The following is a 23,563-nucleotide window of genomic DNA, read 5'->3' on the forward strand; positions in this document are numbered from 1 at the left end:
TATCCAGAAGATGAAGGTAGCAGAGATGAGGATGTTGAAATGGATGTGCGGGCACACCAGGTTAGATAGAATTAGAAATGAGGTTATTCGCGACAAGGTAGGTGTGGCCCTTATTGAGGACAAGATGCGGGAAGCGCGGCTTAGGTGATTTGGTCATGTGCGGAGAAGGAGCACAGACACCCCGGTGAGGAGGCGTGAGATGTTAACATTGGAGGGCCTACGAAGATGTAGAGGTAGGCCTAAGAAGAGGTGGGGAGAGGTGATTAGGCAAGACATGGCTCAACCTCAGCTGACCGAGGACATGACCCTTGATAGGAAGGTATGGAGGTCGAGGATTAGGGTAGTAGAGTAGATAGTCTAGAGTGGTCATAACAGTAGTTTTGATGCATAGTCTCGCTTTCTGTTGGTAGTAGGTTTTTATGACTAACCATTGTTTCTTTCATTGTTGATCACCTTATTGTCTTGCTGTTTTTATTCTGCTTTTATATGGCTTTTTGGTACTGTCCCTTCTTGTCTATTTTTTCATTATTGTGGTGCTTATGGTTCCTTGAGTCGAGGGTCTATTGGAAACAACCTCTCTATCCTCACAAGGTAGGAGTAAGATCTGAGTACACACTACCCTCCCCAGACCCCACGGTGTGGGATAATACTGGCCAAGTTGTTATTGTTGTCAATAGAAATCCAAGGACCAGAATCAGAGACGATAGTACAACTGATGAACTCAACCTTGGACACAGATTACTATGAGGTAAATTCGACTAGTTTGGTCTGGGACTGGAGGAATGAAATAATCGATTATCTCGAGCATGTAAAGTTTCCCGAAGACCACAATGCATCAAGAGCGTTACGTGCCAAAGCTGCATGTTATAGCTTCAAGAAAGGCCAATTGTACAGAAAATCCTTTCAAGGCCCGTTGGCCCGGTGCTTAGGAGCATCATAAGCTAACTATGTCATGAGAGAAGTCCATGAAGGGATATGCGGCAACCACTCAGGTGCAGATTCTTTGATGTGGAAATTAGTTCGGGCAGGATATTATTGGCCCCGCATGGAACAAGATGCCAGAGATTTTGTACGAAATGTGATAAGTGCCAACGCTACGCACCAAAAGTAAATCAACCGGCATAACCCATACATTCGGTTTTATCCCTGTGGTCATTCATGAAATGGGAGGTGGACATCGTTGGACCACTGCAACCGGCTCCCAGAAAGGTAAGATTTCTTTTAATTTTAACTAACTATTTTTCTAAATAGGTGAAAACAGGTCCTTATCAGAAGATCGGAGGACACAAAGTGGTTGACTTCCTATGGAAAAGATTGGAATACCAAGAGAGATTGCATGCGACAATGGGCCGCAGTTCATCGGTGCAAAAGTTACAAAGTTCCTTGAAGACTTGAAGATAAAGAGGATTACTTCTTCAACTTATCATCCGAGCACAAATGGTCAAGCTGAGTTAACAAACAGTAATTATTCAAAACCTCAAGAAAAAGTTGGATGCAGCAAAAGGCAACTGGCCCGAAGAATTACCTGGGGTTCTATGGGCCTTTGGAACAACAGTCAAATCAAGCACGGGATAAACCCCTTTTTCCCTTGTATACAGTGCAGAAGATTTGATACCGGTGGAAGTGGGGGAAACAACCTTAAGGTATTCCCAGGCGGATGAAGAATAGAACAATGAAGCAACGCTAATCAACTTGGAGCTGCTCGAGGAACGCATGGACTTGGCGCATGTCAGAGTGGCGGCTCAAAAGCAAAGAATAGAGCGATATTATAATCGAAGAGCCAACCTATGGTATTTCAAAGTAGGAGACTTGGTCTTGAGGAGGGTAACTCAAAACACCCGGGAACTCAACGCTGGAAAGTTAGGGCCAACGTGGGAAGGCCCTTACCGGGTTTCAGCTATCACTGGAAAAACGATCATACGAGTTGTAGAACCAAAACGGAGACAAGTTGCCCAACAACTGGAATGGGGCTTACCTCAAAAGATATTACTGCTGACGAATAACAGTCAAACGGAAAGTATGTGTTGCACTCTTTTTCACTTCGTTCAGCTTTTGTCCCTATTGGGTTTTTCTGGCAAGGTTTTTAACAAGGCAATGACGGAAAGCATACTACGAAGATAGAAGTGGTAAGATCTTTGATAACAAGGCAAACAAGCAAGTTTTCACTCGGGGATGATTAGATAATCTTTGCTTCGATGGAAAATTCCCACTGGAAAGTTAAGCTTGCTAGCGATTGGGGGTTACCCGATCGTTCACGAGCACAAACCACTAGAGGATTGTTAGGTATTACTTTGCTCAATAGCATGGGTTCCTAATGGGAAACAAGATATGTTGCCGAGGGAAGGATTACTAGCAATTCACTAGTAGGATCTTCGAAGATACAAGACTTCTAGTGTTCCAATTCGCATTCTTCGCATTCGAACACTAGGGGGATGATATGAGGTTACAACAACACTGAATGCCAGGCAACACCGAATTCCACGTCAATCGGGGAACAAAAATTTGGAACAAAATACATCATCAGGATCGGGGACTGCGCAACCAGCCCCAAAAAAAAAAGTTGTACAAGATAGCCACAAGTCATGACAATTTCTTTATAGCCATAAGTCATGACAATTTCTTTTTTGCATGGAAAAATGCTTATGTAATTTTGAAAATAAAAGGAATTGAATGAAATGAAATCCTTTTGTTTTTATCTTGTTTCTTTTCTAAACGATGATTAATTTCACCATTTGAAAGTTAAGCAAGTACTTAAAATGTTTGTGCCATAATGAACATGAGACGTCCTCTTCAATAGCACCGTAAACATAAGACCCTCTCTTATAAAAACCCTCGCGTTAAAGGGTTGGTTCCGGAATAATTAATGCCCGAAAACCATAATGTCATCGGGGAAAAATACACCCGAAGCCACATACGAAAAAGACACAAAAAATAAACTTACGCAAATACTTATCAAAACCCTCATGTAAAAGGGATAATTCTCGGAACCAAAATGCTACGAAGAAAAAACATCCGAGATTACACATAATAAAGCGCGAATAGAACAACATGCGCAGAACACTTGTGCAAGTACGGAAGATAAAGACTTGCATGAATATTTGGACGAAAGTAAGACTCAAACGATACTTGACCAAAAATATTTTTTTATTTACAAGAAAACGCACCCAAAGTAAAGGGATACATGAATAAATATGTAAAACCTTATATGGGAAGGGTCACTCGCTCCGATAAATCAGGAGCAATAATATCTAACTCAGGGCAGCGACAGTCTTCCATTACAGTAGGAATACTGGAAGGGCGAATAGAAGAAGGGTACCTACTAACAACCTATGTGCGACGGTTAGCAGTAGGAAAATTCTCTTTAAAATCCTTCGAAGTACTAAGTCTTCTTGGGATGATGGAACTCGCTATTGGAGGAACAGAATCCTCAATTTTGTTCTTGCCCTTTGAAGAACTGGCACGTTTTGAAAAGGAAGCCATTGGAATAGAAGGGAGAAAAATTTCTTGTTCAAAGAAGATGAGATAAAAAGTTGGAAAATACAACAACAACAACAACAACAACAACAACAACAACAACAACAACAACAACAACAACAACAACAACAACAACAACAACAACATCCCAATATAATCCCACTAGTAAGGTCTGAGGAGGGTAGTGTATACGCAAACCTTACCCCTACCCTGGGGTAGAGAGGCTGTTTTCGATAGACCCTCGGCTCCCTCCCTCCAAGAACTCCCCACCTTGATCTTGGGGTAACTTGAACTCACAGCCTCTTGGTTGGAAGTGGAGGGTGCTTACCACTAGAACAACCCACTCTTGTCAAAAAGTTGGAAAATAAAGATGCAAATTAGAAGTTTGAGAGATTATGAAGTGCATAGGAGAAGGATGATGCGTATAAGTAAAATTTTGGCGGCTAAATTCATGGCCATGATTACCTCGATAATCGGCAAAAGTTGTGCTGAATCGTGGGACAACGCGTGTTCGGGGCATTAAATGCGGAGAGACGTGCTTCTAATCAATTGTCAGAAAAACTTCAGAGGGAGTTATAGTAATTCTCGTCAAAAAGGTGCTTTCTACCAACTTTCCGGTAACTCAAGATTGTGTCATTGGAAAGTAGGGGGACTATCTGTATAGGAAAAAATGCAACATGACATGTGGCCGCTTAAAGGAAGGACACGTGGAACACAAGATGGGATGGCCACCGAATACAGCTATTGCACTTATCAACGGAAGGAATAACTATCACAAAAAGTGTATTAAATGCTCTGCGCTCGGTAACGCTTAATACATAATATTTTGCAGTATTAAGGATGATGACCCGTTACAAGGAATTTGGCATTTATGCCTAACGTTACATCTTCGTCAATAGCCCTTATAATTGATATTAAAGGAGGGCATGATCCTAGATCTTCCTTCCCTAGACACAACTATAAATAGGGAGCTCAATTATCATTGTAAAAGACACAAATTTTCTGGCTAACTTATACTACATTCTATACAACATTTTAAATACAATTTTACTTTCTCGCTTTTGATCTTATCATTATTGTACCCAGAAACCTTGTTCCCGGATTCATCAGCTCTTACAATCCATTTATATTCTAAGGCTAAGTATTTTATATTTTATCAGTTATTTTATTATTTTTTGGATCAAATTAATTCACTTATCTATAAATTACGAACAAATTCAATTGTATCCTTTTTTTAAGTAAACAATGGAGCAGTACTATTGGCTGAAAATATTGATTACACTAGCCCCTTTGCTCCATATCCCACGTGATCATGACACGCGTAGGATTCAGAAATTATAAATGGACCCCACACTTCATTGCATCGTTCAACACTGTCTGCTATGTTTCACATAGCTCAATTACGTGAACCAATGAGAATAAATGGATCTGCTTTTTGTTGCAAATCCATTTGCACTGTGCCAAATGTTGCCATATACGATCCTATAATGTTTAAACCAATAAGAAACAACTTTAAAGAATACAAAAAAGCAAATGATGCTTTGGACTTATGGAGATATTCTTTGAGTCAAATTACATGTAGTTTCAAACTTTAAAATTGCGTGCTTAGCTTGACAACCTATAAATTTTGACTTCTCCAATTTATTAATGTTGGGTAATTTTTATTACTAAAAAAAATAGTATGGGAATAACATGTTATTAAGGTTTGTAATACATAGCTACTCAAAGATGGATATGATATTAAGTTTTGTAATACATAGCTACTCAAAGATGCATTCAAAATTCAAATTTAATGGGTTTAAAGTTTAAATTTAATGAATTCAATATTTAATATTGTTACCACTAAACTCATGGTACATTAGAAGTTATAAGTTCATAGTTTACTTTTATTGATATTTTAGTGAACTTTCCCATGTATGTTCATATTCTACCGTCATTGATTGTTAGGTTCAAAATTTAAATTTAATGAATTCAATATTTAACATTGTTATCACTAAACTCATTGTACTTTAGAAGTTAAAGGTTCATGATTTACTTTTGTTGATGTTTCAGTGAATTTTTTCATATATATTTATTTTCTATCACCGTTAATTATTATTAAACTATAAATCTAAATTTTTTGTAAGAGGGATTGGTAACATGTAAGTGCAAGGTCTAAGTAGATAATCTTTCTTGTGATTTTGTAACGTATACAAACATTAAGGAACAAAGATAATCTGCAAATTTCAAAAACCATATTTTAAAAAAAAAATGATATTTGTAATTCTAATTCAAACAGGTTATATGATGGCGGAAATGATGACATGTGAGTTAAGACTTTAACTCCATACAATTTTACCTTCTTGGTCGACCAAGGTTTTTGCACTTCAAAGTAGTTATCCTTTAAATTCCTGATATATTATCAGGAATGAGAAAAAACAATAACGTTTTTTTCTTTTCCTAATTTACCTTAACTGGTGCAATCTTGAAGCGGCGGTCAACTTTTTTTTTTCTTTTGGGGTATATAATCATGTGATTGGTTAAACTTCATCCTAATGTACGAATATATGCTTAATTTGGATTCAACTTTGTTTCAACATGGAAAATTAAAAGAAGGATTGATGTTGTCTTATATTCTTATCAAACATATAAATAAGATGTCTTAGTGAATATACACATAATGAAACTAAAATATGTAGATAAAGAAATTTGTATTTGAAAAATATAATTCTTTTTGGTACAAAATAAATATGAAAGAGTATCACATTAAAAGGAACGAGAGTAAACTTTTTAAATTTTTTGGTATTCAATTTTTTTATAAACGTCAACAAACATTAGCATATAACTTTTCAATGTTTTATTTTACATAATATATTTAATTATGAGTAACTTCATTAGATTTACATTATAATAGAGGTGCAACAATATAATATTATTGATGTTTCTTAAAAGCAATTAACAGTAAAAAGTGGCCAGGAAAAGACAAAGGTAAGTTACTAAGTCAAGATTTTCTAAGTAGCTTCTAATCACGTTATTTACTTATGATCATGTATATCGCTCTCAACAAAACAAAAATTCAGTATAATTTCACTAGTGGGGTCTGAGTAAGGTAGTGTACGCTATAATTTCACTAGTGGGGTCTGGGTAGGATAGTGTACGCAGACTTTACCCCTACCCTGGGGTAGCGATGCTGTTTCCGATAGGCCCCCAGCTTCCTCCCTCCAAGAACTCCCCACCTTGCTCTTGGGGTGACTCGAACTCATAACCTCTTGGTTAGAAGTGGAGAGTGTTCACCACTGCCAACCCACTCTTGTTTAAAATTTTAACTAAAAACTCTTGAAAGATGGCATTATTTAGCTGTAAATGTTCGACTAAGAGAGCATAAAATCACATATCTAAATACGTTACACTAAATTTATTTATTAAATAAAATATTGTTACAATGTGGAAAGAATTATCTAATATATACCATCTACCTAATAAAGTTACTCGATAAAATTTTATGTATCTAAATTTTTTTTATACTTATATTGTAAGCTTTAATTTTTAGAATTGGGCCGGGCTAAAGTAAGAAAATTTTACCTCCTAAAGTAACTTGGGGACAAAAAAAAAGGAGAGTGAGACTATGGAAGCTCTGAAGTTACTGAATCACTGATGCTGATTCTGTGCGCCTTTTTTATAGGCAAAACCCTCGGAGATGGCGTCACTCCTCAAGAAGCCAAAGAGCTCAGAGACGAGGTCACCTTATTTTTCTTCTCTATATCAATTGTTCACTCGCAGATCGACGCATTTTTGGACCTTTAAAAAAATATAATCTTGAACTTCAACTATCATTACTTTTTTTCTCTCTTTCTGAATGTGGTTATGTGAAGTGTTAACGGATTGATGCGATGTCTATTACTTCAATATTTTGATGTAAAAAGTGGCTATATTCTTATCTCGGCATAAAATTAATATTATTGATAAATCAGTTGTCAGCTCTTCAATAGGAACTCTAAAGCTGATATAATGGAGATGATTTCATGTTTCTCAAAATTGCAACAGGAAAAGCAGACGTCAACTGAAAAGAAAAATGTGTTCTTTACTTTATCAAAAAGAAAAATGTATTCAATATAATGAGACATCTTCTATTTTGTCGGAATAGTTACAGAAGAGATTAAAACATTTGAAACTGAAACGAATATGTACAGAGATAGGAATAGACAGTGGCATAATGATTTAACATCCAACCTACTAATCTGTTTTCTAGGCTGGAAATTAAAGCAATTGGTACACTTTTGTAAAAGGGGAAGGATATTTCTCATTCATGCCCACCTCACATTTTGTATCCCCTTTTCGTATTAACCCCCGTTGATATCTAACTTTGAAACTAGGTGGTTAAGAGAAAAAAGTGACCGAAAGTTGAGCATATAATATTCTTCTGCTTTGCCTTCCCTTCCAATTTCGAACTTTATAATGTGGCTGAAAAATAGTGATATTTTCATTCCTTTTTAGGTGCGTGAGATGTTCTACAATAATGCTTCTAATGTTGAGAATATAAGCTTACATGCATGGGCTTGGTGTTCGACTTGTATGACAGTCAAATTTAAGAATCATCAAGTAGTTTGACAATGTTGCAAATCTCAATCTCTCCCTAGATTAGATGTTTTTGTCAATTCACTCAATTCAGCAAATAACTAATTGTGTTAATTAAAGTTATTTATAAATAAGAATATTAAACAAGTCATTTACTTGTAAAGTGATATTCATTTTTATTATTTGCTAGCTTTATCCTTTATGTAGCATGTGATATGTGGGTTAGGTGGATGTCACGGGTTCGGAGTTTGTCATAATCAAAAAGCATGGTATTTAAGTGGAGAAGGGTAGCAGCGCGGATATATTATCCACCGAGTCTCAAACCATGCGCCACTGACCCTCTGGGATTTCTCGGTTTTCAAAAAAAAAACTGTAAGCTTAGAGTTTGCTTACTATTTACAGCTCATTCACATAGAAGCAGCCTCTTTTGGTTACCTCATTGTGAAATTTATAGGCAAGATACCCTTTAGAAACTGGCCTCAATATTTGATATCTGTTGCCTTTTTGTATCCTCCGAAAGAGACCCTCGGAGTATCAATACTTCTAAGAAGAACCTAAGTTTTTTAAGATAATCGAGACTTTGTTCATATACTTTGCTTTACGCCTGCCTGAAGAGGATGAACGTCGTATTAATGCTTCTAATAGGCATCTATGTTGTTAAGATAGAGCAAGAAGGAAATTTTGTTCATTCACTATATTTTACTTGACTTTAAAGGTTTACATTTGACTTTAAGCTTCTGGCCTGATGTCTTTGCGAAATTATTTTTCATTTCCATTTCTGTCTCGCTTGTTAGAATGATTTTTTCTATAAGCCCGGGGAATATTGTTGAAAAAAAGACTCCTTATAAAAGCTCTTGGCCCATCCTTCACTCTGCTCATGGTTAGCCGGGAATGGGACTGGGAGTTCGATTTCATTTGCTACTTTTCTGAGTTCTTAAAATTTACTATGTACTTGCAGAACAAGACACTATCTATATTTGAGACTACAATACGTGTCCTTGGAGGTTTAATATCTGCTTATCTCATTGCAAGCAACTATAACACGGTATTATATTCATATATATGTTACCTTCTATGTTTGTTAACTTCAGCAAAGTGAGAAACTCTAAGCTACAGCGGAGTATGCCTTCTATGTTTGTTAACTTCAGCAAAGTGAGAAACTCTAAGCTACTTTCTCCAAATATTTTAATCTGGTCCTTTAGAACTGCAGGGCATGAGGATTCCCACTTATGATGATGAATTGCTTCACTTGGCTGTGGACTTGGCACGGAGAATGTTGCCGGCATTTGATACTCCTACAGGTATCCCTTGTGGAATTTGGTTTTGGCCATATTGATCGGGTAGAATCAATCTTGTTATGAATATTTTGTAATTATTGAAGGTATGTTGTATATCTATTAGAACAACTTAGGGAGATTATTTTCTTGTAATTGCGTAACCTTGATTTCCCTCGTACCTTAGAATAGTTGAATAGGTTTATATTACTATTTAAACACCCCGACAACTTGAGGGAATAATCAAGCTAGACTTTCTCTCAATAATTTCCCATGTTCTTTATTCTCACATGCTATTAGAGCCAATCCCATCCCTATTGTTGTGTCTCCTTATGTTGGACCTCCTTATTATAGTATCCACACTCCAGATGTCCTGCTCTGCCATGCAATAGGGTGTTAGAGTGTCCCATATTGGTTGAATGAGTTGTTGTAAGTCCTTGTATGATTTTGGACGATTCTCACCTCATGATATAGCATGTTGGGATTGGGTTAGGTCCAAAAATCATTTTCTTAACATTGTTATTGGGTTGGGTCACCCTCTGACAAACGACTTACTTCTAAATATTGCTTTCTAGTTTGAGGTAATTTAGTATCTTGGAAGATATATATAAAAAAAAAATGTAGTTGCGAGATCCAGCGTTGGGTTTATTATATCTGATAAAAAGTTTAAGGTTAATAAAGTGTGAGTTTGAAGCTACCTAACACTTTCCTATCCTAGTAAAAACACCTTGCCTATCTTACATTCTGAATACCCTTTGTGTAGTTTGTTATTAATACACAAATATGTTACCTTCTCAAAAAAAACAACTTACATTCTGAATTACTTTTGCTGCAGGAATTCCATTTGGATCAGTAAATCTGTTGCATGGAGTAGACGAAAATGAAAGCAAGGTAAATCCTCTTTGGATTCCGCCTGAGAGAATTTTTTTTTATTTTTTATGATAGGGACTCTGTCCAGGGCTAGCCCATGGACAAAGGTTTGGCATATCATTCATGGCTCCGATGGATCCAAGTAGCGAGGAAGAAAATTCAATTCAAAGGGAGAGTCATTCAGTTGTGCTGATCATTTCAGACCCCAATTCTGAAATTTCCCTATCAAGACCCCATAATGATCATGATTCATGACAATGATCCAGTTCGTGCTAGATGGACTGCATTTTTGGACCATATGTTTCTGATTCTACAATGGAGTTTGATTTAGAATTTGTTATACTTAAAGCCGTGTGTTAGCTCAAAATTGGCTTCGTATCAATGTCTGTAGACTAGGTAGACTTAGTTTAGTCCGCAATTATAATTGGATGTGATTATAATTGACAGTCCATTTAAAATCTCTTAATACCAATGATTTGAAGGCTAAAATTATTTTTCGAAAAAGAAATTAATACGATTATAACTGACCGAGCTCCCATTTCTGGATATACTAGTTACGATTAGACCTGGCGATGCCCAGGCCCAATTGTATAGCTAAGGCAATAAAGTTGTGTTACCTCTTTCGTTGTCATAGAAGTATAAGTAAAAATTTCTTCCGAACTCCCTAAAATATTGTTGGGTCTGTTTATCTCTTTTAAGTATTATTGAATTGACACTACAAATCTAATCCAAATAAAATAAATACAAAAAAATGTAGATGGGAGAGTGAGTTTCTCTTCATGCCTGAGTCATTAACATAAAGATGTCCAAGATTAAGCAGAATATATGGCAATTAATTCTTCAAGTTTATTTATAGTTTCTAGAGTTATTATTAGTATCATACGTAACGATATTAGCTAGCTAAGGAAGGGCATTACTGTAGCTGCCAAGCAAATTTTTATGTGCCTCGACCAAATTACCTCTTTCTCACACAGTAGATTCCTTGTCTAACTTTGTACCCCTCACGTCCCCACGTTCCCATCTCCACCTAACCATTTATGCGTGTATAATTTTAACAATTTCTAACATTCAATTTGTTATTTAGTTTGAATCTATGTGTGCCAAACTTTTTTTTGTGGTTAAAGTGCCTCCTTTATTTCTGTTGTGTGCATTCTTTAGCAAATTATGACATGTAATTTGTTTGAATTTTTGTGTGCAAAACTAATACCGTAAAAATTAGTTGAACTTTTTCCAACAAGTTTTTGCAAAATAACTACTATAATAAAGTAGACAACTATAATTGAAGGATATTATATAGTTCAAATTTATGACTTTACAATTTGACATTTAATTACTTATGTATGTATAATATCTCGAAAAATGAAAATACTTATAACAAATAATTTTGGTAGTTAATTCATATCTAAATGAATTTATTAGTACAAAAGAAGTGCTTTCACGTTAAAATATATGGATCACCAATTCTTTCACCAATTCCAAGCTATGAGAATTTAAAGAAGGGCAAAAAACATAAATAAACAAAATTTAAGAAAAAATTTCACAAACGTAGCAGCAATATGTATTTTACATACAAGACAACTAAATAATTATATTCCTAGCATAAAGTTTTAAACCCTTAACTGCCATCACGCATCTAAAGTGTTCATTCCACTCCACCACAACCGTCACAAGAAATATTCTTCTTTGCTCGATAAGATTCTCAAGAAAAAGTTTTAATTATTCGATAAATGTCTACTAACCACCACTAGCTAATATGATACTCCCTCCATTCACTTTTAGTTGTCCACTTTAGATTGTTCACACCCATTAAGAAATAATAAATAAAGTACATAATTTATCATGATACCCATATTAATTAGTGTATAGTCCTTAATGGATTTTGAAAATCATTTGGAATGAGTAATTAATGCTAAGGGCAAAACAGGAAAAATAAATTATTTTTCTCTTGATATGCGAAAAGTGACAAGTAAAAATGAATTTATTTTTAGAATACTTGACAACTAAAGATGAACGGAGGGAGTAGTTAATAATCAAGCCTCGGATACTTTAATCTCAAAAATCTCAACCCACTCCCCTTTGCTACAAATATTATTAAAGGATTCATAAAAAAATACTAATGATATAGTTTCATAAAAAGATACTAAAAGCTAACTACAGATATCTGTCAGGTGTTGTCACGACCCAAAATCCACTATAAACCGTGATGGCGCCCAATGCTGCCGTTAGGTAAGCCAACACTTAATTATTCATTTTATTATTTTTTTTAAAATCACGAATCTTATTTAGATAGAGAGGTCAGCGCATTAAAATAAATCGTAACTACGTACAGTTTAATTAAAATAATAAGTAAAAGTGTGTCAATGTAAAACAGTCCATAAATAAATTTTAGAACACCCCCAAAATTCGGTGTCACAAGTGCATGAGCATCTACTAGAAGGTACAATAACAATACAACATATATGTCTGTAATACAAGTTAGACAAGAAAATATAAATTTTTCTGATGGAAACTCTATATGCTGCGGATCGTAACATGGGATGCAGCTCACCGTAAAGTTCCCGCAACACCTATGCTTTTGCGCCCGAAAGACCACCAAAAATATATACATGCACAATAAGTACAGAAGTATAGTACGAGTAGGTAAATCAACGCATACTCAATAAGTATCTAACCTAACTCCGGAGAAGTAGTGACGAGGGGTCGACATCGATACTTACTAGTGGTCCAATAAAGCAAATACAATAGAAAGTAAACAAGTATGAGGCATGATAAATAAATAGTATAAACAAATATAGATACGTGGTACGATCCTCCTCTGAACAGTAAACACAAGTTCTCAATTATCGGTTACCTCCTCAACCGGAGTATATATGAAACGGTCCCCACTAGATAGGTCGTCATAACTCAAGTCAGGAAAACTCACGGATACGCTGCCTTCTTGTCAAATATTACACATGATTCTACCGAAGCGAACGGCCCGATCCCATAAGAGTGTTTCATGAAGTTGCCGAGGAGAACGACCCGATCCTATAAGAGTGTTTTATAGAAATGCCAAGGCGAACGGCCCGATCCCATAAGCATATGATACCTGCCGAGGAGAACGGCTCGATCCCATAAGAATATAATACTGCTAAGGCGAACGGCCCGATCCTATAAGAATATGATACTGCCAAGGCGAACGGCCCGATCCCATAAAAATATGATATTTTAATGGGTCTTTGACCCCACTCACGAATAGACGTGTGAGTTATGAAATTTAAGGAAGCTTTTCGATAAAAACGCATAACGCAGGAGAAATTCGTAAGGGAAGCACAATTATTCTGCGGCTAATCAAGTAGCTCGTCACACCTCTACAATAGCGAGTTCATCCCTCTACGTAAGCCTAGTCTCAGGTCATAACGCGAAACAAAAGGAATTTAACAGGCAATGATAAATCAATAGTACAATTAAAGCATGGCGTGAACCTAAGTCTACCCGAACATAACCAGGAATTCTAGCATACGTACGGACACTCGTCACCTCATAAGTGCGCAACTCCCAACATGTAGCACATAACAAGAACAATACCTACGGGGTAAATTCCCCCTCACAAGGTTAGACAGGAGACTTACCTCGCTCCGAAGTTCCATAACCGGCTCCAACACCTCTCTAACACTTCCAACCGATGCCCAACGATCCGAAACTAGTCAAACAATATGCAAATCAATCAAAATATACTCAAATGCTTATAATTTAACAATTTATAATGATTCTCAACTTTGCTCGAAAAGTCAACAAGGCCAACCATCGGGCCCACATGCCCGGATTTCAAAAATCTTCGAAGATAAATATTACCCATGACACCACGAACTCAAATATGTAATTTATTCCTAATTTTATTTCCAAAATCGCTGTCAAAATCCAAATATATCAATTTCTAAGTTTTCCCTTAAAATTCCAAAAATTCCATAATTGTTTTCATGTTAAATCCTTATGAAATTCATTAAATTAACTTGCAATAAGTGGGAATCACTTACCTCGTGTTGTTTGATGAATAACTCCTCAAAATAGCTCCCCAAATTCGGACATCCAAGTGAAAATGAGAGAAATGAGAGCTAATTAAGTCTCGATTTAAAGCACCCTACTGCCCAACGACTTTCGCACCAGCAGACAAATAGTCGCACATGCGGTGTCGCTTTTGCGACCAAAACTTTGCTTCTGCGGAAAAGCACTGGGGGCCATCCTTCGCACCTGCGGAAAAGTTCTGCTTCCGCCCAAATGTAAGTGCGATCTAATCTTCCGCTTCTACGATCGAGGATTCCGCTTCTGCGGACGCGCAGATGCGCCGAGCATTCCGCTCCTGCGGATCCCCCTTGAGTGTAAATTTCGCTTTTGCGACCAAAGTGCCTCTTATGCGCTTGAGCAAATGCGACCAAAAACTCTGCATCTGTGATCCCCTACTCCCAGCTCCTGTTGTGCTCCTGCGCTTCGACTGATGTTTCAACGGCTCCGCACTTTGACTGTGCTTATCCTGATTTTCTTATCATATGTGATTTTTCTATTCCTTGAAGGAAGGACAATATATTTACCGTATTTTTTCTTTTACAACAAAAGAAAAATATAATTCTTCCATATTTAGCTAGTCATTTTTCTTGGAGAAAAATATTTTGGCCTTTATAAAAGAATCATTCCTTCTCGTTCATTAACATCTATAATAGCCACAAGGGGGTTTGAGAGTCTTGTTTAGGGGGAGAATTTCGGGACAACTGTTAGCTTGACACTTGTGTATGCCTTTTTGTGAGGTTGTTCTCTCGATATTTGTACTCTCTTTAATATGTTGTATTGTTCATCTCTACATGTAGATGTAGGTCAATTGACCGAACCACATTAAAAAATTGTATCTCTTTTGTTATGTTTATCTTTTGTTATCTGATTTATCGTCGTGCAAAGTTAGCTTTGTTAGCTTCTACATCACGTCTATCCTAACAGTATCATTGGAGTGGGAATCTTTCATTGTATTCTGATCACGCCCAACTATGCCTTATAAAAAGGACTAAGCAGTCGTTGTAAATATAATCTGATTTATAAGTCCGGAGTCGAATCCCACAGAGAACTAAGTCTTAGCTACAGTTGTTCAATATTGCTAATAAACACAAGTCCAAACAATTTTTTAATTATAAAGATTTAATTTTTATTTTTACTAATTAACTAACAAATATTATAAAGCAGTAAAATTATCAACTAACAAGGATGAAATTGGAGACAAGCCTAAGGAGGTCTAGAGTTAATGATTTCCCCAATTATCAGAATCCTTCCCGCTACACCTTCTATAATTTTGCCTAAGTATTCTCTACCAATCATGAGTACTTTGATTATCGTAGCTCTCTCTCAAGAAACTACCATAATTTACTAGACGTATTCTCTCGAACTACGCTAGCTGGCACTAATTCACTGCTCACTACGATCGCACCAAGGTTTCGTTATCTCTAATTCCACCTTTAAACCCTTCGTATCGATCTCTCAACTACGTTAGGAGTGGTATTGTTCAACAACTACCTAAATGCATACTCTCTCTCGAGCAATATAAACACTATATAGGCCCAGTTAATTGAGAGCTCTTAAATTAACAACAATGAAAATATAGTTGAACAAGTAGAGAAAAATCAAAGGCTCAATTATATAAAAATATAACAAGAATTTATCCTACAAAAGGTTCTATCAAAACTCTAGATAACAAATTAGCTATTCATAATAGTATGCAAAACTACAATACTAGAATTCATAACCAATAATGAAAATAGGAAGAAGGAAGTGAAAATCTCATGGTGTGTTCTTGCCTCCTTAGGTCGAAATCCCATCTCCAAAAACGTCCCCTTTGAGACTGACCTGACTATAGACCTCGCGAAGCCTGGTCTGTAGCGCGGTCGACCAGGCTATAGACCTCGCGAAGCCTGGTCTATAGCGCGGTTGACCTGGCTATAGACCTCGCGAAGCCTGGTCTATAGCACGGTCGACATGGCTATAGACCTAGCAAAACCTGGTCTATAGCCCGGTCAACCTGGCTATAGACCTCGCAAAGTCTGGTTTGTAGCACGGTTTGGGTACTTGATGCTTTTGTCTCTTTTCTTGTGTTTTTTGTCCACGTTTTGTGCAACTTTCATTTGATGATTCATTCCGATATTCCTACACATAAAACAACATAATTTAGCGCAATTGTCGCACAATAACTCGCTAAACCAACAAAATATAGGGCGAGTAATGTGCTAAAAGTATAGCATTTTATCCTAACATCATATTTCTTATCTTATTTCTGTGTGTAATAAGGCAATTCTGCAATAATGACATGTTCATTAATGGTGGAATTCTTTAAACTAGTGTTTCGTTTAATGCATTAGCTGCATCTGTACTTACCTAATTCAGACCTTTGACCATGTTTATTTCGTAACGGATTCAAAATTTGAGTCAGTCATTTTTCCATAGTAGGTTTGATCAAACCTACTTGCGTCTACTTTAAATCTGTCCTTGTGTATGTCCAGCCAGCTTCATGTGCCATCTGAATATATTGTGGTTTAATTGCCAAATGAACTTAACTTTGACTTTTTCTCGAGTGAAGAAAACTTTTGGTTCGAGATATTTGGTGTTCTTTTTAAGCAACCGCTATGCGCATGTGAATTAAAAATGTGGGCTAGCTTTCAGTTTATTTGATTCAAAAGTTTAACGTTATTATATTTTTATATATATACAAATGAGTGAGTGAAAATTTGAATTGCTTGCTTCTTCTTTTTTTCTATTTAAAAGTTGGTTAGTATTCATTTTATATAATTTTATGTTGGATCATTTTAAAGGGGAATTTAAACAGCTATGCCTAATCCTTTTTATTGAAATTATCTTGATGAAAATGAGAAGATCATCTTAATACTTGTTTCATCAATCACGCTAATAATTTCAGTAGTTCACTAAGATTTTGTGCAATTTAGCATTTCAGTAGTTCCTATTGTAGTATATTGAAAAGCTAGACTAGTACTCCTATTTCTCTCGATGGACACAATTGAAGGGAAACGAAATACTCCCTCGTTAAAATTTTCTTTGATCATGATTTGTTCATACTTTTAGATATTTTGAATTGTTAATTACTGTGACTTATAGTACTTTTACGTAATTTTTAATTATATAAATTTTATTTCAAAAAAAGTTAAAGATTTTATGTCCGAATAAAATTCAAGCTCCGACACATAAATTGGGATACAGGGAGTAATTAACAAGTTGCACATTTTTCAGTTTTTATGAGAAGTATAATTCTCTTTCTCTAGGTTTTGGATCATCATTTCTTTTTCTTCGTGGATTTGCTATATCTGATTAAAGGAATGGACTGAGGGTATTTGGCTTATTATTTAACTGGTTGATAATCACAAATTGGACGCTCACCACCATTGATGTCTGATTGATACTAGCCTTTTAATGTGTTCAATCTCCTACATTCCTCAAAACATGCTTTGAATTTTGACCAGCTCCTTCAAATGATTTCTCTCCACTCTATCTAATTCCATACGAGGAAAATCTAGCTGTGGAGTTTTGGAGCTTGAAAAGTTTTGATTACTTTGTCTTGTACTGCTGCCTTAAAAAGCTTTACAAACATCCTCCATTATACACATCTTGAAACAAAGAGTTGTGTGTTTCATCAACTTGTGTTTTATTTCCCAAAACTTATTACTTACTGAATAATATCAACAACCAAGTGAATGTGCGACCTTTTAGTTGTTACTACAAGTCTCGATTCCCAGCAAGTTAGTGATAAAATTTGAGTACAGATCTAGAAGCAACCACAGTTGCATGCGACTAAGAATGAACATTGTAGAGAGAAGAAGATGAATGAAGAAGAAGATGAATGAAGAAGAAGATCATTATTTCTGCTAGAGAGTAACCCACTCTGTTAACACATAGTGCTTGTTTTATACAGATCACTCACACGACGTGTGTAAGAATGAGTAAAAAGACTAAAGTACCCCTGACTAACTAACATAACTACCAATTGGCTAATATGCCTACCCTACTTTAGTACTCCCCCTCAAGCTGAAGGTTGGAAGACATCCAACACTCCAAGCTTGGAAACTAGTGAGTGATGTTGAGCTGCAGACAGACCCTTTGTGAGCAAGTCTGCAAGTTGTAGAGCAGAAGTGACATGGTGTGGTGTAAGGAGCCCAGACTTGATTTTCTGTCGTACAAAATGGCAATCTATTTCTATGTGTTTGGTGTGTTCATGAAATATGGGATTCTCAGCAATTTGAATAGATGCCTTGTTGTCACAGAATAATTGAACAGGTTTGGAAATTGGTATCCCCAGTTCTTCAAGAAGGCCTGATAACCAAGTGAGTTCTATTGTCACAACTGCCATACTTTTATATTCTGCTTCTGCTGAGCTCCTACTAACTGTTTGTTGCTTCTTAGATTTCTATGAGATCAGAGAGCTCCCTAATTTGACAACATATTCTGTCACAGACCTCCTAGTATTAGGGCAGGTTGCCCAGTCTGCATTACAGTAGGTAGTTAATTTGTCAACTGGCTTTGCATGCAGAAGTACTCCTAGACCTGGTACTCCTTTGATATACTTGATCACCCTTAAGGTTGCATCCATATGATATTGCTTTGGACTCTGCATGAACTGGCTCAATGTTTGTGCTGCAAAACTAATGTCAGATGTGTGTGATTGTCAAATACAAGATCCCAATCAGCTTCTGATATGCATTAATGTCTTCTAAATATGGATCTCCTAGATTTCCCACATGAGCATCATATTTTGATGTGGTAAGCTTTTGATTCAACTCTAGAGGTTTTAAAACATGCTTAGATCCACTTAGACCAACACCTGAAATAAACTCAAGTGTATATTTTCTTTGGTTCAGTAGAATCCCCTTTCTGTGATCTGAGGACCTCAATACCAAGAAAGTATCTCAGTTCACCCAAATCCTTCACTTTGAACTGGCTTTGTAGTGTCTTCTTAGCATCATTGACTAACTGAGGACTGCTTCCAGTAATCAATAGGTCATCTACATAAACAAGTATGATGACCATATCTGAGCCTTGCCTCTTGCTGAACAAAGAGTGATCAAAATTACTCTACAGATAACCATATGTAACCAAGGCATCTGTCAATTTTATGTTCCATTGTCTTGACGCCTGTTTCAACCCATAGAGTTACTTTAGTAGGTTGCAAACTTTTCTCTCCCCCTGTCTATGAAAGCCTTGTGGTAATCCTATGTACATATCTTCATATAAGTCACCTTGTAGAAACACATTATTTACATCCATTTGATGCAAATTCCATCCTTTTGCTGCAGCAATGCTGATAATGGTCCTAACAGTTACCACTTTTGCCACTGGGGAGAAAGTGTCATGGTAGTCTAAGCCCTCATTTTGATTGTAATATTTGGCCACTAATCTGGCCTTAAACCTTTCTACTTCTCCATTTGCTTTATATTTTATCTTATAGACCCATTTTGATCCAATGGCCTGCTTCCCTGGTGGCATATCAACAAGCTTCCATGTGTTTTTTTTTCCTCTAGTGCACTTATCTCCCATTGCATTGCCTCAACCCATCTGCTATCTTGGACAGCGTCTTTAAATGAATCGGGTTCAATATGTGCTGAGAAGGCCTTCAAATAGGACTGATATCCAACAGTGAGGTTTGCATATGAGAGTCCTTGTGAGATTGGATATAGACTGTTCCCTATAAATGTCCATGTTGTCACATAATCCTTTATCCATATAGGCGGTCTAGAGGGTCTTGCTGATTTCCTGACATCATTCACAACATCTCCTTCTGGTGAAATGCCCCCAGCTTCTTCAACTGCATCTGTAGCTAAAGGATCTGAATTCATGTTGCTGACATCTACCTCTTCTTGATTCTGTGATGGTAATTGATCAACATTTTCTATAGGTAATTCTTCATGTAACTTACTTTGTGGTTCTGTTTATGTGATGATTGGAGATGTGCCTTCAGCTGGTGTAGGGATATTATGAGAATTAGGTTGAGAGGTGTTAGGATTAGAGGATATCTCAATAGTTGTTAGCTCAGGAGGATCTTGTGGGAATATGTCATCTAGGTCTGAAGTCATTCCTTTGAAAGGGAATACTTGTTCTCTGAATGTGACATCTCTGCTCACTATAAAAGTTCTATTCTCCAAATCATATACCATGTAGCCCTTTTGAGTTTCTTAATATCCTATTAGTACAACTCTCCTAGCTGTTGGAGCAAATTTGTCTTCTCTAGGCAGAATGATTGCAAAACACAAATATCCAAAAACTTTCAGATGCTCAATCTTAGCTGGTTTCTTATAAAAAACTTTATAAGATAATTTCCCTGATAGAACAGAAGTTGGCCATTTGTTTATTAAGTAAATTATTGTTTTAGCACAGTCACCCCAGAATCTATTTGGCAAGGAGCTTTTAAGGCTCTAGCTACTTCCAGTATATGCATGTGTTTTTTTTTCCACCACCATATTTTGTTGGGGGGTGTATGGGCAGCTACTTTGATGCACAATTCCTAATGATGTCGATAACTCATTATATTTTGAATTAAAGAATTTAGTGCCATTATCTGATCTCAATTTTTTGACATTCAAACCAAATTGATTTTGCATCATGGTAAAGAAATCCTTCAATACAACAACTACTTCACAGTTTGACTGTAACAAACATACCCAGGTATACCTGTTAAATTCATCCACCAATGTTACAAAGTAGTGTTTTCTGTCATATGTTGGTATCCTATGAGAACCCCAAACATTTACATGCACAAGTTGAAATATCTGATCTGTTCTACTAATACTAGGTTGAAAAGGAAGTCTATTTTGCTTAGCTAAAGAACATACTTTACAACCATATTGTAACTTGGTATTCATCTTATTCTTTAATAGAGGAATATGTTGCATTGCAACAGTTGAAGGATGGTCTAATATGATATGCCACAGTGCTGAATCTTCCTGCACTTGCACAATATTTCCTGCTATAGCTGATAATTTCTTATTGAGCTCCTTCTTCAGCAGATACAAACCATTGTGTTCTTTACCAATCTCCAAAACCTTCCCACTGTAGAGATCTTGAAATATACAGAAATCAGGAAAAAATGCAGGACAACATGACAACTCCCTAGTCAGTTTAGAAACCGACATTAGATTGAATTTAAAGTCAAGGACATGTAGTACATCTCTCAGTGTCAAATCCTCCAATATCTTCACATTTCTTGTATGTGCTACATGACATTTACCCTGTTGTAGGTACTTGTACAACATTGTTATTTTGGTTTTCAATCTTTCTTACATTATCTAACACTTCTTTATAAGGTGTAACATGATGTGAAGCACCAATATCTAATTATCCAATCATAGTTAAATGCCTTGGACAATAATGAAGTTATACCTGCCGTTAAAGTATGACAATCACCTGGATCAGGATCTGGATTGTTTAAAAGTCCCAACAACTATTTGTATTGATCTTCCATGAAGAAATGCCCATGCATCTGAGGAATGGTGTCAGAACTCCCTCCTTCTCCTGCTGATATGTTAGCATATCCTTTCACACTAGTGTTCTGAGGCTTTCTCTTACTTTTAAAATCTGGTGGATAACCTATAATCTTGTAACAGTTCTCCTTCAAATAACCTTTGTAACCACAGTAATCACATATGAGTCCTGGTTTCCTTGCAGCCTTGAAACCTTGTCCTCTTCTAGCCAGCATAGTTAAAGGCTCCTTGTTTTAATTAGCTACACTAAGTGTTCGTTGACTCTCTTCCTGAACTTCTAGTGCATACGTTTGATTCACAGTTAACACAAGTGTTTTCAGAAGGATCTCACTTCTCACATGGCTGTAGCTTTCATTTAAACCAACAAAGAATTGCAGTAAGCGCAAGTTTTTGAACTGATCTAGAAAAGGCCTAGTTTCCTCACAATCACATCTTGCTCCTGGAAATATTAGATCTATTTCGTCCCACAAATACTTTATTTTAGTATAATAGGATATTATAAAGTCTGTACCTTGCCTTAGGGTTCCTATTATTGTCTAGAAGTGATAAAACCTAGTAAGGTTCAATTTGTTAAAACGTTCCTTAAATTCATTCCATACCTTCCTCGCATCTGATGTGTAGATGATGCTAGGCTGCAATTCAGTAAATATAGTGCGATTAATCCATGAAAGCATCATGACGTTACACAGTTCCCATTGATTCCCTAATTCACCTCTGTAAGATCTTCTCAAACAGGTTTCATCTATGAACCCTAACTTGTTTTTCAGGTCATGTATGCTGACCATAGCGCATAGTTTTCAGGTCATGTATGCTGGATAACGTATATTTTTTCAGGTCACCAACAATTTCATCGATCTGCTCCATAGCGCATAGTTTTCAGGTCATGTATGCTGGATATCAATCAGTATTATTCCAAGAGTGTCAGTTTATTGTAAAAACAGTGGGTGATTGTGATCAATTTGTAAATTTCCAGTTTCCACCATGACAGACCAGCTCAAGCTTCGAAAATAGCCGTCAATTGGAATTTTGAAATCTTTGATCTAATCTCAAATCACTCGCTCTGCTGCCATGATAAAATTTGAGTGCAGATCTAGAATAAATCACAGTTGCATGCAACTAAGAATGAACATTGTAGAGAGAAGAAGAAGATGAATGAAGAAGATCATTTTTCTGTTAGAGAGTAACTTCCTCTGTTAATACAGAGTGCTTGTTTTATACAACTCACACACACGAGTCACGTGTGTAAGAATCGGTAAAAAGACTAAAGTACCCCTGACTAACTAACATAACTACCAATTGGCTAATATGCCTACCCTACTTTAATAGTTAGGGAGCTTTTGGTTGTTACTTGAAAATAGCAAGAAGTCTGTTAAAAAACCCAAATGAAAATAGAACAAAGAAACATATACAGATAACCAAGGAAACATCTCACATTCAAGATTTCATTTGAGGAGCAGAAATAATGTGTCTGTACAATTGCCCACAGTAATCACATCATTCATTTGTATGTTTGATGCTATTTTACCTAAGAGAGAAAACAAAAACAAAAATAACACTGCATGATCTATAAAACCACCATGGTTTCTACCCTGCCATATATATTCATTTTACCCAAGAAAAAGAAAGAACTTGTAATTGCTAAGGTTTCTGTTTTCTTTCCTGTTTGCAGTTCCAAGTTGGAAATCCATGGAAAAACTGTTTGATTACAAAAGGTATTTCAAGGTTCTTGTAACTCGACAACCCAAGCTGAAAAAGACTCTCTTTTCCTGCCAATTGACACATGTTCATCATTTTCTAGCCTCTTGCTTGTGAGAGATTTTTGTAATTTCTTCTCAAACTCCACATCCCAAGCCTCTTGCTTCTGATCCTTTCATTATCCTTAACCTTTTGCAAGAA

General features: G+C 36.3%; 2 protein-coding genes across 2 annotated transcripts; both read right to left on the reverse strand.

Moving 5' to 3' along the window:
* Positions 1–19,025: 19,025 nt before the first annotated feature.
* On the reverse strand, positions 19,026–21,439 carry LOC142175808 (uncharacterized). Its single transcript, XM_075242808.1, has 4 exons — positions 20,849–21,439; positions 19,717–20,053; positions 19,348–19,666; positions 19,026–19,239 (listed from the first exon to the last, which is right to left on the reverse strand). The coding sequence occupies exons 1-4, from the start codon at positions 21,437–21,439 to the stop codon at positions 19,026–19,028; spliced, it is 1,461 nt and encodes a 486-aa protein (XP_075098909.1).
* A 461-nt stretch (positions 21,440–21,900) lies between these two features.
* Positions 21,901–22,452, reverse strand: LOC142175809 (uncharacterized). Its single transcript, XM_075242809.1, has 2 exons — positions 22,267–22,452; positions 21,901–22,140 (listed from the first exon to the last, which is right to left on the reverse strand). Exons 1-2 carry the CDS (start codon positions 22,450–22,452, stop codon positions 21,901–21,903), a joined length of 426 nt encoding a protein of 141 aa, XP_075098910.1.
* Between the last annotated feature and the right edge of the window lie 1,111 nt (positions 22,453–23,563).

The sequence above is a fragment of the Nicotiana tabacum genome, chromosome 22 (genome assembly GCF_000715075.1).
Source record: "Nicotiana tabacum cultivar K326 chromosome 22, ASM71507v2, whole genome shotgun sequence".
In the NCBI taxonomy this organism is placed as follows: domain Eukaryota; kingdom Viridiplantae; phylum Streptophyta; class Magnoliopsida; order Solanales; family Solanaceae; genus Nicotiana; species Nicotiana tabacum.